The sequence below is a fragment of the Schistocerca serialis genome, chromosome 1, assembly GCF_023864345.2.
Source record: "Schistocerca serialis cubense isolate TAMUIC-IGC-003099 chromosome 1, iqSchSeri2.2, whole genome shotgun sequence".
NCBI classification, from domain to species: Eukaryota; Metazoa; Arthropoda; class Insecta; order Orthoptera; family Acrididae; genus Schistocerca; species Schistocerca serialis.
Genome location: NC_064638.1, coordinates 539,221,049 through 539,237,970, shown reverse-complemented (window position 1 = coordinate 539,237,970; position 16,922 = coordinate 539,221,049). Strand labels below are relative to the sequence as shown.

The following is a 16,922-nucleotide window of genomic DNA, read 5'->3' as shown; positions in this document are numbered from 1 at the left end:
ACCCACTGTGTTATATATATTATTTTACAGGTATTGTGTGATTTTTCTTTCAAGAAATATATGAGTACATACCGTACAAACCGCCAATGAATGACACATTTTATTCTTCTTATCGTCCATACTTTCTAACATATAAATGACTTTTGAAGTGCCAAAATGTAAGAGAAAAAATAGAATGTCTATGAAACGCCACACTGTACGACATGCTTGTGGTGAGACAGTCGCAATTCCTGAAATTCATCGTCTATGGTCTCTTCTTTGCTGAGGAGCACCACAGTCCTGGATCCATGGATAAACCTTGAAAAACCGCTGCATTATGCCACACACTAACAGACCCGGCCTGCGGGCAGATCGGTGAGACTAGTTCTGACAGGCAGGGCCTGCACATTAGTGGGAATCGAATGGCTTCAAATTGGCAGGCCCGATCCATTATAGAGATCTGCAGAAACAGCCTGTGGTTTTGGCTCATCGTGGAAATGCACTCGTGTGTCCAGCTATTCACAAGCCACAGACAGCATGTAGATGAAATGAGACCACGGGGATCAATCCGTGCAACAGATAACTTGTACAAATACTCTGAGAATCAATAATAATGAGGATAGGTAGCAATGCACTGTAAATATGATTTCTGAGCTGCAGACAGGCACATAGAAAAGACAATCATACTCTCACACCTAAATTTTCAGCCATAGCTTTTGTCAGAAAACGAGAGTGCACAACACATTCACACAATCACTCAGACACAACTCGTGCACACATGATTCCCATCTCTGGCTGCTGCATCTACAGTCTCTCCGAATCAGATCCAAACAAAACACTAATGCCTCACTGCTTCTCGATTGCAAACTGAGGGGAGTGGTAGGAAGTTGTAATGAAGGAGTAGGGAAGCAATGAACGTAGTCAGCTGCACCCAGCCAACAGCGATGCATGACAACTCAGTAAACAAACCATTTCATCTACTGAGATAAAAACAAGATTTTTCCAGTGTTTTCTCAAATTTCCCTGATTTCCCTGACATGTTTGAAATTCCCTGTTTTCCAGAACCTGTGGAAATCCTGATTCTGTGTTCTGAAGCAGAACCAAAGCCTCAAGTCAGTGACAATGAGGATTCTGAGGCAGAATCTCACCAGCCAGTTATTCTAGAACCAAAGAAGAAGAAGAAGAAGAAGAGGAAGTGAAAATGCTGTTTGTGAATGACCTTGAGCCTCTTCAGAAAAGTACTTTAGAAACAGAAAACCAAATCCTTTGGCCACTATAAAACATGGGATCTACGTAATCTATTTTTGGTTGTTTCATGATTTCAAAATTGTAGGTAGTTTTGGACCCATTAATGACTTCAAAACCAAAATTTGCTCTAAAAATTACTTAGCACAGAGTAAGAAATGCATATTTTTAGAAGAAAGCTGTGCGGGGTATGCTAATTTTTCTCAATTCGGGACCAATTTATTTGGTTTTAAATTTTTGTGCATTGTAAAATGCTATAGGCCTGAAGGAGTTAACCACTTAATGTGTAATGTTAACTTAGTAAAGTCTGTACCATTTGACAGAGGGCATTTTAAAGATAATATATATGCACAATTTGTTTCTTAAATATGACAGAATACACAATGGTAGTGAAGTGAAACTTTAAAGCACATTATCTAAAAACATCTATTTTCCATCACCAATATTCAACCTGTCATAACTCACTGAAATTTAGAGATATAAATCTGCTGAACATAAAAATTACAATGGAACAAAATCCAAAATTTTCAACAAGAGGTCCCTTTTTGCATTCCATCTCACACCTATGCTTTTAATTCAACAAACTTTAAAGGTAGAAGCAGAACCAGTCTACAGTATTAACTCATTGTGGTGTCATTGTCTGAAAAGCTAATTTCAGAACTGGCTATATACTACAGATCCTCCATTAAATTTTGGCCATGAAGCAGTGCAAATACCATTTCTTCAGCTGATATTTTGGTTGCCGCAGTGAAGTATATAAAGCTTTGCTTGGCACCTTGTTGTCAGTCTCAACTCAGTCTGTGGATGGCTTGATAATAGTGCCAAAATATCAGTTGAAGTAATAGTATTTGCATGGCTGCATGCCCAAAATTTAATGGATTATTCATTATACTGCAAGTTAAAAATGCACATTATAGATCATGATTGTTCATCCATCTGTTCTATGAATGTGTGTATGTTAGGTCCAGCCTGCCACTGCAATTGTAGAGAAGTCTTCTAGTATAATCCACATATCAGAATGAGAATTCCATTTGTTGATACAAAATACTAATGACAACACACAATATTTTGATATGACTTCCTGTGTAGGAAGGGCACATTATGATTTTCATTAAAAGCTGTTTCCAGCCGTGGAGACAGTTGTAATTTATAAATAAGGGTAGTCCAAAGTTGCAACTCAAAATTTTAATTGGTTATGAGACACAAAACACTGATGTTATTGTCAATTCAAGCGAATTACTAATACTTGTGAGTAACTGATGAACAGTTAATGACTGTCTCTGAGCACTGTACAACACATATATGTAACATAAAAGTTACATTACTTTATTTGTGTTTTATTTGGTTTATCTAGTTCAATGCCATGAGACAAACATCTGTGTTTTATTTGGTATGGTTAACTTAAGAACAAGGGACCATTTAATGCCCAAGTTTACAATGCACAAAAACAATGCAGTGCAGGAGTGACTTGTAAGTGGTACTCAGCATAAATAAATAATGGATGGCATACATGACTGAACATGTGTCTGTTAATTTGATTTATACTGTAAGGTGCAATAACAACGTAAGTTACATTAAATTGCACAACTTTAAATAAGGAAGAAAACACATTTAAAATACTGTTATATTTTATAATACATATAAATTCCTGTGTGTTACAATAAGTCATGATCTAAATGAGTATTTTCTAATCAATTAAGAGAAAGAGGTATTTTTATACAAAAAATAATCCGAGACACCTAATTGCGAATCTCAAGATTTCTGTGTCAATGTATTTATCAAGATGAATTAAAAAATATTTCTCAGAAGCAATCAAATGCTTCATAACAGTATTCACCTTCTCCAAATTTAAGGAACATTCATCTCAAATTATCATTTATTTATTAAATATTTTTATAACAAAACAACAATATATAGTTACAGGGTACAATAATACTTCTGAAGTCATGGTGTAAATTTTGTCACATCCATTTACTGGAATACAGCAATGTCATGGATGACATGAAATCAAATAAAGTTTCAGTGTGGATCTCTTTATGTATAACATAAAGAAACTAGACTTCACAGAAATTCCTCTCCTACTAATACTTTAAAAGTGAAAATAATGACATTTCCATTTACATATTTCATTTCTAAATCATCAAGCATTTATTTCTTGCATCTACAGTATATATTCCAATGGTATTCTACACAAATAATTTGTGGAAGTTCTAATAAGTCTGCAGCATGGCTGATTTGTACTAGTAATAGTTAAAAATGACTAGTTAAACTTCTTCGTAAGAATGTAACCTGTTGCCTGTTCAGCTTATCAATTGTATTTGGTCAATTCGTATCTTTCTGACATGGTATGGCACTTAAGAATTTGACAAAAAGCTAAAATTACAAAAATATAAATATATAAAAATTCACTTAAAGGTAATACATAAAAAAATACAAAAATGAATCATTTGTCCTTTCCCAAAACATGATGAACTGTTCAGGACAATATTGTAACAACAGTAATGCAGTAAATACATATCTGTGCTTAATTTCCTCTTATCATTCAAAGTATTCATCATACAATAGCTGCAAATCTTCAATGAAATAAATGTATTTGTAATGAAGTTGCCTGTGTTCATATATTACGAAACAAGGAACAGTAAAAATCACAAATTAACCACATGAGAGATTAACTACCTGTCATACAATTCTCATTAATATTCAGTTGAAAAATTAAGAGCTTTCCTATAAGACTGATGCCTTACACATCACTTTTTGCTTAGTTTAATCATGTTCTTCACAGAATCTTTGTTGTATTCATTCAAATACATCTTAGTAGAAAGAAAGTTCTGTTTAAAAAATGTACTTCTTTCACATATAAAGAGACAGACAGTAGTCAAAATGTCAAATATGACATAAAAATTTTGTTAGTAAATATATTTATTTTAACAGCTGGAGTGACAGTCTTTGTGTCCATTAACTACTTGAATCAATAAAAATCCATAAACAAAATGATAACAAAATGTATTAATTAAATTCAGCAACTGGCAACTGGATTACTATTTTTCAAAGATAATTTTCCTACTGCTCTTAAACTTTTTCAATAAGTTCAACAAACATTACTGTTTATAGAGAGATGCCAGTTAAAAGAATAACAACATTACTGACAATTTCAACAGTGACATACAAATATATAAAAATCTATAGCAATAAACTCCACCTTATTTTATTAATAACAATAAATCTTCTAAATGGACTGGATTTCAAGTAATGTTAAAAATGAAAGTGAGTGCAGATAATATAATATGAGTAAAAAAGTGAAAAGATAATTCAAACTGTACGAACATAAGCAATTCTTGTTTGTTTTGAAAGTTGTAAAACCCAAAAAGTTCACACAAGAAAGCCCATTTAAACACAAATCACAATTTTTTTGACTCTAAGATTCATTTGCCAGGAACTGAAGCCAAGTTAGCAGAAAAGGAAGGCCAAGGTAATGGTAAAAATAATACTTTTATGATTTTTTTTAATGGGAAAATTAGAGTTTAATTGTTTGTTGACATCAGGGATGAAGTACAGTCAGACACGATGTAGAGATAAAATGGCTTTGGTATTATCCCCTTCTGACTTATTTTATCATATGCAATGCTCTTTCTTGGTCCCTATCTCATGCTTTCTTCTGCTTTGCTCTTTATCTTTGTGCATGTCTACTCTTTTCTGTTGACAGGATTCAGATTTGTGTCTCTTGATGTTTTCGCAGTGCAATAACTGATCCATTAAATTTTGGGAGTGCAGCTGCATAAACTCTGTTTCTTCTTCTAATATTTTGGCCAGAAACCTCTTGGCCATTTTCAGAGTGAGCTGACTGATTGAGATTACAATAACTCATTTCATTGTTGTAAACCACAAACACATAAGCACCAGAGACACTGATGAGCAGCAAAGAGAACACATAAACTGAATCTGTGCCTAAATGTTTGCACCATTCTGGGTTATCAATGCTGCACTGTAAGAACATCTTTATGAAGAATTTAATTAAAAGATATGGGAGTTACAACCTGGAAAAATCATGAATCAGGTCATTTCTTTAATAAACTCACAAAGATGTTTTTGCTTAAAAGAACAGAATGAATCGTGCAGCTTCAGTCCATTGGCTTACTCTGAAAAAGGCTGGAAGCTATACAGCTTAAAAGAAGAAATAAGAGTTTATGAAGCTGCACTCCTGAAATTTAATGAATTGTAATTCCATTTTGTTTCTATCTTTTCCAGTTTAATTTGTGTCACTTCTGTTCTACCTGTTTTCTCATTTTAGTGAATCATCATTTTTTAAAATTTGTTTTCATTTCTTCCTCAATTTTGCTTCTCAATTGTGACTTCTGTTTGGTCAATAGACTACTATTAGCATCAATCATAACTCTGTGTTCTGTTTGTTTTCTATTTTCTCCTAGTTTGTTTTAAGCTCCCATAGGAGAGTTAAGTTTAGGAAAAAATAAGCGCCATGTTCTTTGGAGTTTTGACAGGTTACGGTCAATGTCTTCCATCCATCAGGACCTAGTTTTAATTGTCATAATGACAAACAAATTATGGTTAATATCTGACCTGTATGTCTAATGAGCATGGTTTTATTCACAGTCTGCACTTTTTCCCTGTGCCACTGAGTGCAATTTTCTATATCCCTTACACTTATGGAATACATTCACATAGCTGGTGACTACTTCTTTGACAGGATAGACGAAACTTTACAAATACACGCTGTATATACCAACAGTGATTGTTTCATTTAATTTGCAATGCAAGCAATTTTTCCACAACTGATAATACAAGAAGTCTCATGATCATCTTTTCAATACTGTCACAAGCTTGATGACCTTTTTTTAAATTAAAGTTGCAAAGTAAATTCAAAAGATATAAAACTATAATGCAAAAGTGTCAAAATTTAAAAAGTACATATGCTAATTCAATACTGTTACCATTAGAACTACCTAATTAAAAACTAGTCTGCTAGGAACAAGAGAAATATTTGTGTCCTGCAAACAGTTTCATTTAACAGCTCCAACATTCCTTTGAAGATGACAAAAAAAGAAGTCTTGTCAGAATGCCTGCTTGTAAAAGTCAGAGCTATAACATACTGATAAAAAATAAAGCCAATGATTTATGAGAACTTTCTCCAAATTCCAAACATGAAATACATCACACAAAGGAGAGTTACTTAATTCTTTGTGATGTGCTAATTATATTTCATTTTTAATTATTGTCAATCACATATATCTTCCTCCAAAATTACATCTTTACACACTCTACAATTAAAGCAATTCATTACTTTTGTCAATATCTTACAGCTGCTTGCAAATAAAAGTAAAATACTTTTTCTCTCAAACAAAATATGAGGTATATTCATGAGGCATAACACCTCTACGTGGATAGAAGGTGTGCTTCACAGAATAATTGAGCAAGTTTGTAATGTTGGAAGTATATATGTCTGCAAAGCGAAACAAGCGCCTTGAGAAATATGTAGGGTTGTGATAAGTTCGAAAAACACTGCCAAATTGTTCGTTGAACACATTCTTGATCCTGTGCCTGCAAGTAGAAACGAAAAATGTCAACCTATAAACGCAGCCAATAAATACAGCTGTTAAATTACATACAGCAAAACAAATTTCTTTTTCTTCAAACATAATACAAGCATAAACAACACTAAACAAGGTACAAATAATGATCTCACAGTTTAGAAATTATTGATCCAAACACCAGTGGATTCATATTATTTCTTGTTGCTCAGCCTCTTAGCACTGTTGCATGTACTCTCTTCCCTTGTACAATAAACTATAAATTTTGGAGTGTAATATTGTATTGGATAGTATTACAATTTGTATAAAAAGTTAAGTAAACTTGTATAAATATGCTTGTATTATATTTATACAAAAAAAAAAAAAAAAAAAATGCTTGGCCACAAAATGTGAAAGAAGAAATGGAAGAACTCTTTTTCTTTGTTCAAAATTGCATCTTGGAGAAACAACAGTGTTACCCATTTCATGGTCACTTTTCCTTCATTTTTTTAAAAATTTCATCTATGGCAGAATCATGTATATGTCAGTAACTTTCCAAAGAAGATCAAGGACTATCTAGTAAAAATGAAATATTATTTAATTGATAATCTAATAAATTAAATCTCTGAATAGCATTCTGTATTTTCATCAGCATTAGAAAGCCTATTCAAAATTGTTGCTGTTCAATAAATTTACAATACTGAATGTTTTGAATTCTTGCTCTGTTGTTTATAACAAGTACTATATAATACTACAAGATCAAGTAAAACACAACTGACACTGTCAGTTGTCAGTTTATTTATTACGGCAAATATATCTTCCTCTCGGCTGTGCCATTTTTTTCTATTTAAAATTACATTGCAATTTATTTTGGAATTATCAGATTTCGCCCTGTGCCCGTTCATGCGCTCAGCCAGTTTAGTTGTCGTCATACCGATGTAAAAGGCTGTGCAGTGCAGGCATGTCAGCTGATAAATGACGTGTTGTTTCACATGTGGCCCTGCCTCGAATTGTGTATGTTTTACCAGTAGCGGGGCTGGAGTAGGTGGTTGTGGGCGGATGCATGGGGGAGGTTTTGCAGCGGGGTCGGTTACAGGGGTAGGAACCGCTGGGTAGAGAAGGCGGTCTGGGAATATTGTAGGGTTTGACAAGGAATGTAAATTTTCTGTTCTGTTTTGTGTTATCTATCGGCTGTACTGAGCTGAGGTAAGTACTGGCCAGCCCCTCTATCTCTTTGTTAGTATTTGTTTCACGTCTTTATATGAGATTTTCCATTAATCATTGAGAATGATTTTTAGGCAGATTTAAAAAGCTTTTGCTCACTTTCAAATGAATAACGCTACACACAGACAGTTGGGGTGCACATATTTCATCCTGGGTGATAACAGTGTGGCTATAGGATGGGCATCCACCCAACCCTTAAATTAACCTTGCCAAATCTGTTAATAACCATGCCAACCATGCACCCAAGTGGGACAAAGGCACAAGAAATTAGAAGATCCTAAGGCAACTGCAAGAGATGCTCTGAGTAATTCAAATTCTGCCAGTTGATGTTCTCGTTTGCATTTTCAATCAATGATGTAAGACAATATTTGTGGTCAAAGTTGCATGAAGGAGGTCACTTGAGTGGCCAGCATGAAAGTAGAGTCTTCAAGGTCACGGCCACTGCCTGCCGCCAGCAAGGGTTGCAGGCTGTGATTCGGCCCGCCTCTTGGCTTTGTTGCCATGAAGGTACCATTAGTGGTGCGGTAAGTCAGATCAGCTGAAAGCTCAGTGTTACCACAGTTTATGTTAGACTGTGGTGTTACCCTGCCATATCGAGTGTTCACGTCTGATCTCAGTGTCTTACTGTCTTTGGAAAGGTTCTATGTGTGTTCGGTGTTGAACAACAATGCAGGAGCAGCGGCATACTTGTAGTACTCCTCCGGTCATTGTGCATAAAGGGCGGAGAGACATTCATAAACAATCTAAAATTATCATATTGAATGTACTCAAGTTTTTTACTGATCTGGCCGACAATGAAGAAGCCAGGAATAACTTAAATTTTGTGCAAATTCATAAATTTACTGCTAAAGCATGTCGTGTCTCCAAGTCAACTGTAGGCCATATTAGCAAATCTGCGTCATTGGCAGAATCTCTAGACATGAATTAGTGTTTCGATTCTCCAATAAAGGGATATGAACATGAATGGAAATCAACCAACTTTGACGATTTTTACAAAGAGCTCGTGCGTAGAACTGTACTTGGATATTACGACAGAGGCGAGTATCCAACAGCTAAAAAAAATACATGCTGACCTCCGTGAAAAAATTTACTCGGGCTCAGAGACCTCTGTTCTTCATCTTCTCTGCTCCCTTGGTTTCCGATTCAAGAAGTGTAATGACGGACGGAAATTCTTAATGGAACGCAGAGACATTGCAGCAGCAAGAGCGAAGTTTTGGTGTACAATCCACTTCTTGCATGTACTTGGATGAAACTTGTATTTCACAGAACCACACCCATGGCATGGCTCCCAAGGAAACGGCGCCTTGAAAGTGCCTACTGCCTGCCGATTAATCACTGCCCACGCTGGTTCATTAACCACAGGCTTCATACCAGAGGCCAAACTTGATTTTCGTGGTGGGAAAAGTACTTGCCAGTCCGATTACCATTCAGAAATCAATGGAGAAGTTTTTAAGAATTGGTTTATTCTACTGTTGTCTGCGCTGGAAGAAGGGTCAATTATCGTGATGGAAAACGCCAGCTACCACTCCATTCAGATAGAAAAGCTGCCACATTCAAATTGGCACGAGGCAGATATTATGGAGTGGTTAAAGAGAACGAATGTTTCATTTTCAGTATGAAATGAAGGCTGCGAATTAGATCAACTGGCATATGAAATGGGACACCAAGTGGTACGTCTACCACCATATCACTGCCAGTATAATCCCATTGGATTGATATGGGCCCGAGTAAAGTGAGAAGTAGGGAAAAGGAATACTACTTTCAGACTTGCTGATGTCGAGAAGCTAACAAACGAAGCTCATGACATAGTTACTCAGCAGGACTGGGAGAGGTGCATAAAACACACAGAAGCATTGCAAGAAACTGATTTTTTGAACCAGGGTTTAAGAGACACCATAATAGAATCTGTGATGATACACATGGCTGAAACAAACGACAGTGAATCTGAAGACACAGAGCCAGAAAATCCTTCTATTTAGGTAAGTGCTGTCTATGTCAAAACCTGACTTGATTTAAATGTTTGGCTATTCATTTCAGTTACAGAGGACATACTGTGAATTTTTTTCCCTTACAGTAGATGTCTGATAAATTTATCACAGGTAGTGGCAATTAGTTTACTCGACAGTAACTGTCAGTTAAAATAAGATTGTCAACTCTGCATTAATTAACAACAGTTTTTTGTAAAAACCTGTATTGAATGTCTTTACATTCAGATATAATCTTGCTGCATTCGGTTTACTTGTACATTCGAAATTTAACTCCTTCTTTTCATAGGATTTACTGGCTGTTTTGTATTAAGGATAATGCAGTTCATAAAATGACAAAACATTGTGGCCCTTCTGTATCGACTGTATATATAAAAAGTGCAGTAACATCAGAACAGTCCCAGCACCTATTCTGATTCTCTGAGAAATGCATAGAAATCTATAATATTTGATGACTTTTACAAAAAACTAGAACATAGAATTGTATTACTTTAGTAAGACAGAGGATAGTATCCGATGGCTAGAGAAATAGAGGGTAATGTCTGAGATAAAATTGATTATTCTGGCCAGTCACTTCAATGTACTGTCTTCTCTGCCCACTTGGTTTTTATTTCAGAAACTATAATGATGGACAAAATTTGTAACACAAGACAGGAACATTGCAGTAGTAAGAACGAGGTTTTTGTGTACTAAGCACGTATTGCGTGCTCAGAGTAATAGGCTTACAGCAAATTTAGATAAAATTTGCATTTCACAAAACCTTTGAAACAAATATTTTTCTCAACTTCAGTGAAAATATTGGCTTCAAAATAACTACAGTTACTTTTGTATAGTACATATTGTCGTTTTGATTGATGGATGCATGTATTAGCTGCCAGTAAAATATTTTCGAGAAGTAGGGAATATTCTCGGTCATATTAAAGTGAGCCGTCCGAACAAAACTCTTGGCAACGGCCTACAATGACTCGCACGCTGCTACGCACGGAATATCGCGGAAGTAATTTGCCTCTGTATGTGATACGACACAATAATGACGTCTGATATCTTACCAAAAATAGTTTTGTAATTTTCTGAACAACTTTCTCATGGGAAGTTTCTTCACAGTCCTACAGAATGAAAATTCTTCAACGACTACATTTTTTGCTACTCAGTCGGCACAGTTTCACACCTCTTATAATATTTTATTTTTTATCTAAATACTTTTATGTTCCCAAAATAAAAGAAGCAGTGTGTGCATTTGTAAACTTTGAGGATGTTCATTTTTTTTTTCAGTCCAATTACATTAGTGATTTTTCTACTACCAATGGTAAAAAATTATTTTCCTCCCTAATTTCTCATAACATTAGTTTTCATTTTTTTCCCTAGCAGTTAGTAATAATTTTCTTTTGGAAAATACTCCATCATATTCTAGACTAAAAATAGAGTTGCCCAATATTTTTTTTAAATTTTATGAACATTTAAAATTATCACTAAAAAAAAAAAAAATACCACAGCTGTGAGGAAAACCTATTTGCTACAATAGACTTTACGTTTAGGGAATTTGTTCAGAAGTTGCTGTTAAAGATATAAAAAGTGTAATTGAAAAAGTACAACACTTTCAAATTGCATTCATAAAAAAAATTCAGTTCACGTACAAATACTGCTACTATGTTCACAGTTGAAGTAGAATTGTGATCAGCAGACTTGAAAGCAAGCTGTAAACAACAAAAGTCATTTTTTTGCAACCATGACCTACTAAATTGCCCCCTAGTCTGGGGGCATTTTTGCCTATCTTGTGTATCATGCATACCATCTGAAATGGTTTTACCATGGCACACTTTTCCCAAGATCTCAATAATTCTAAAGGAATTTCATCTGCTGCAGGGGCCTTGTTCCCAAGTCTTTCAGTGCTCTGTCAAATTCTTCTCATCATTTCATGTCCCCCATGCCATCTTCATTTAATTCCTTTCTCCTTTCTATAATTTTAGTTTCAAGTTCAATTAATTTTGCATTCTCATTATACATATTCTTTCCACTTTTCAGCTTTTGCCCTTCTTTGCCATCTGAGCTCCTGATATTCATACAGCTTATTCTTTTTCCTTCTAGTTTTTCTATAGGCAAAGTCTATCTTCCCCCTAGTCGTATATGCTTCTGGAGACTTGCATTTGTCATCTAGCCATACTTGCTTTGCCATTTTGCAGTTTCTATCAATTTAATTTGTTAGATGCATTGTCTGCATTTATGTATTTTTCATCAATTAAATTCAATATCCCAAGTGCTATTCAAGGATTTCTATTGGGTCTTGTCTTTTTACCTATTTTATCCTCTACTACTTTCACTATTTCATCTCTCAAAGGTACCCACCATTCCTCTTGTGTTTTATGCCTGTTTTTGTTAATCATTGCCTAATGTTCCTTTTGAAACTATTAGCTTCCTCTGGTTCCTTCGATTTATCCAGGTCTCATCTCTTTAATTTAACCTTTCTGTAATTTATTCATTGGCAATCTACAGTTCAGAATGAATAAATTATTGTCAGCATTCACATCTGCCCCTGGAAACATTTTTCAGTTTAAAATATAGTTTTTAAATCTCTGTCTTACTATTATATAATCTACCTGAAAACTTTTGCTGGTGTCTCCAGGTCTCTTCCATAGATACAACACTCTTATGATTCTTAAACTAAGTATCAACAAAGGTTAAATTTTCTCTGGGCAAAATTTCTCCAAATGGCATCACATTTGATTTCTTCCCTACTATTATTTTTTCTGCTTTTCCTTGTACTACTACTGAATGCCAGTCTCCTGTCACAATTAAAATTTTGTCTCTCTCCCTCCTTCCACAATAACTGCCACCTTTTCAGATTACACTAGTCCTTAGCTGCAAAAGCATATCAACCAAGCCCAAAGCTCCCCGCAGTATCTTCTCTCCATCTGAAAAATTCTCCTGCTATGCAATCCCTAATTCCTGGAACCCATATCACACATTGAAACTCTTGCCCTCCAGGAACTAGAGCAACATGCACAATGCCACTTCAGAAAGCTCTCCACCCTGCTCACTTCCAACTCCCACCTTGGAGTACCACTCTCCACCCCCTCTACAACAACCTCCAAACCTCCTCCACATCCCCTCACAGCTGACAAACCCAGTCTCACAGAACTACTACATTTACCCTACCCTCTAAAACTCCCTTCCACCATCCACAGAATCCAGAATGCAAACAGAACCGAAACAAAGTAATGAACCTGTGCTCGAGAAGCCTTAGCCTCACAGAAATATCAGTCCATTTCAAAGGCCTCACCTTTTGCCCCACTCCCAAATTCAGTCATGTGGACTTGTTGAAGACCTTCTCTCCTTCTCCCAGTCCCTACAGTGGAAACAGTTTTTCACCACCAACCGTACCAACCAGACTCAACAAAAGACCAATGTTGAACCCTGCCTAATTCGGTTCACTCCTCCATCCAACTGTGATCCACCCCCACTGGCCTCAAATCAAACCCTGTTAACTTTACAGTGTTTCTTAACCTCGCACCTTGCCTCATCATCATTCCCCAAATGCCTCAACATGCAAACTAACCTTAGTTCCGTGGAAAGAAATGCAGTCCACCTTCTAAAAGCTGATCCCGACCTTATAATCCGACCTGCAGATAAAGGCTCCACCACTGTTGTTTCGAACCACAAGGATTAGCTGGCAGAAGAAATCCACAGCTGTCAGATACATCCACCTACAAACCTATTCACATGGCCCCATTCCAGAAATCCAGGAGGATCTCATCACTCCTCAAATCCTTAGCCCCATCCCAGAACCTCTCCCCAGAGTCCAATTCTCTGCTCACCCTTACCACTCTCTGCACTCCTACCTTCTACATGCTTCCTAAAGTCCATAAACCAAACCACCCAGGATGCTCCATTGTGACTGGTTACTGTGCCCTTACTGAGAGAATCTCTGCTCTCAAAGATCAACACCCTCAACCTATTACCTGGAACATACCCTCCTATATGAAAAATACCAACCATTTCCTCCAACGACTCTCCACATTTCCTGTCCGTTTACCACATGGTGCCCTGCTGGTCACTATTGATACCACCTCCCTTTACATTAACATCCCTAATGCCCATGTCCTTACTGCTGTTGAACACTACCTTTCCCAATGCCTAACAGATTCCAAACCAACAACCTCCTTCCTAGTCGCCATGACCAACTATATCTTCATCCACAATTAGTTCTCATTTGAAGGCATCCTAAAAACAAATCCAGGGTATGGCTATGGGCACCAAATGGCACCAACCTATTTATATGGCATCTAGAGGAATCCTTCCTAAGCACCCAGAATCCTAAACCCCTCACCAGTTTCAGATTCACAGATGACATCTTTGCGATCCGGATCGAGGGTGAGGACACCTTATTCACATTCCTCCAGAACCTCAACAACTTCTTCCCCATTTGCTTCACCTGGTCCTACTCAACCCAACAAGCCACCTTCCTAGATGTTGACCTCTACCTCAAAGATGGCTACATCAGTACCTCCATCCATATCAGACCTACTAACCACCAGCAATACCTCCACTTTGACAGTTGCCACTTGTTCCATACCAAGAAGTCCCTTCCATACATCATAGCCACCCATGGTTGTCGCATCTGCGGTGACGAGTGGTCCCACTCGAAATATACCAAGGGTCTCACTGAAGCATTCACAAACCGTAATTATCCTCCCAACCTTGCACAAAAACAAATCTCCTGTGCCTTATCTTTCCAGTCTCCCACCACCTCCCAAAGCCCTACCATGCGGCCACAGAGGAGCAGTCCCCTCGTAACTCAGTACCACCCAGGACTGGAGAAACTGGATTACATTCTCCGTCAGGGTTTTGACTACCTCTCGTTGTGCCCTGAAATGAGTATTGTCCTGCCTACTATCCTTCCCACCCCTCCCACAGTGATATTCCACCATCTACCAAACCTACATACTACACAAGCCCTGCTCCCAACCCCTTACCTCCTGTCTCATATACCTGTAATAGACTTAGATGGAAGAACTATCCTATACATCCTCCCACCACCACCTACTCCAGTCTGGTCACAAACATCACCTATCCCATCAAAGGCAGGGCTACCTGTGAAATCAGTCATATGATCTACAAGCTAACCTGCAAGAACTGTGCTGCATTCTATGTGGGCATGACAACCAACAACCTGTCTGTCTGCAAAATGGCCACCGACAAACTGTGGTCAAGAAACAAGTGAACGACCCTGTTGCTGAGCACGCTGCCGAACATGACATCCTTCATTTCAGTGACTGCTTCACAGCCTGTGCCATATGGATCCTTCCCACCATCACCAGCTTTTCTGACTTGGGTGGGAACTTTCCCTGCAATAAATCCTACCAACCCATAATCCTCCTAGCCTCAACCTTCGTTAGTCATTGACCTCTTCCATTCAGCCCCCTTCTCTGTTCCCATTCCAGCACTACACAGCCCTCATTCCTCCATCACACTCAGTCTTTTTACTTCTCTACTTTTGCACTACCGTCCCCCCCTCTTCACTGCCCACCACCTAACCTCCCAACTCCACACAGCTGCCCTACCCTCTTTCCACGTTGTCCCTCTGTGCTCCCCAACAGCAAGTCACTGTCCGCCACCCCTACCCTGCTATCCCTCCCTATATATATATATATATATATATATATATATATATATATATATATATATATATATATATATATATATATATATATATATATATATATATATATATATATATATATATATATATATAACGAAAGCGTGTAATGTGACTCACCGAACGAAAGCGCTGGCAGGTCGATAGACACACAAACATACACACAAAATTCTAGCTTTCGCAACAAACGGTTGCTTTGTCAGGAAAGAGGGAAAGACGAAAGGAAGTGGGTTTTAAGGGAGAGGGTAAGGAGTCATTCCAATCCCGGGAGCGGAAAGACTTACCTTAGGGGGAAAAAAGGACGGGTATACACTCGCACACACACACATATCCATCCACACATATATATATGACCGGTTCCGTCAGATCACTCAAGGTAAGCACTGTTGGGCTGGGCTAGCACTTGGATGGGTGAGCACCTGGTCTGCCAAGCACTGTGGGCTGAGGAAGACACGGCGGCCGGTCAGTATCGATGGGCCTTCCAAGGCCTGTTTGGATGGAGTTCTGAGTTTAAGAACAATTTAGCTGTAGTAACAAGAATCAACAATGTGTTGCCATGCATGTAAACAACTGTTAATGAGTTTATTTGTCAATAATATCACATGTTGTAACTGGTTTGCATCTGTGCATTGCTAAATATGAATCAAGCAATACTTCAATACATTTCCAGCATACCAATTTAAAGCTACAATGAATCACTGAATATATGTACATCATCATAAATATCTGGTAGGTCAAAAATGAGATATGTTAATTTGTTTGTACAATTACTTAATTGGATAGATAAAAAATCTACTCACCAAGCCATGGCAGCATTCACAGATAAAAGACTGTTGTGATTGGCAAGCTTTCAGAGGCAGTGGCTCCTTCTTCAGGCGGAATGGTTGAAGGGGAAGGAAGAAGGTTGAAGGAAAAGGACTGGAGAGGTCTAGGAAAAGGGATAGATTTTGGGTAAGTCACCCAGAACCGCCGGTCAGGGGAGACTTACCGTACGGGATGAGAAGGAAAGACATTGTTGGAGACTGCATCAAATGAGAATGAACAAATTCGATCACTAAAGTTCATCTAAAGCCAAGGCTGTACCTGTTTAATATGACAGTGTAGTAATATCTTGTGTCGATATGATAAATAGCTATGACATGACTTTAAGTACTATGGCTCTTGTAGGAGACCACCAAACAGCCAAAGGGTTTTTTCAAACATCATGCGACAGATAGACGAAAAGTTTTCAGACATGGAATGGCATTGTCATTAGGATACAGAAACAATGGTAGATCAGATGAATAACAATTTTACCCAGTTATATCCAAGGTT

The 16,922-nt window shown here is 37.3% G+C and overlaps 1 protein-coding gene across 3 annotated transcripts in view; it reads right to left on the bottom strand.

Annotated features, from left to right (window-relative positions):
* Positions 1-2,834: 2,834 nt before the first annotated feature.
* Positions 2,835-16,922, bottom strand: part of LOC126475027 (5'-nucleotidase domain-containing protein 3) — a 137,894-nt gene continuing 123,806 nt past the window's right edge. For all 3 annotated transcript variants that reach the window (XM_050102571.1, XM_050102579.1, XM_050102587.1), the window contains one exon: positions 2,835-6,777. In XM_050102571.1, coding sequence (XP_049958528.1) covers positions 6,573-6,777 — 205 coding nt within the window. In that variant the 3' untranslated portion in view covers positions 2,835-6,572. The remainder of the gene's footprint in view (positions 6,778-16,922) is intronic.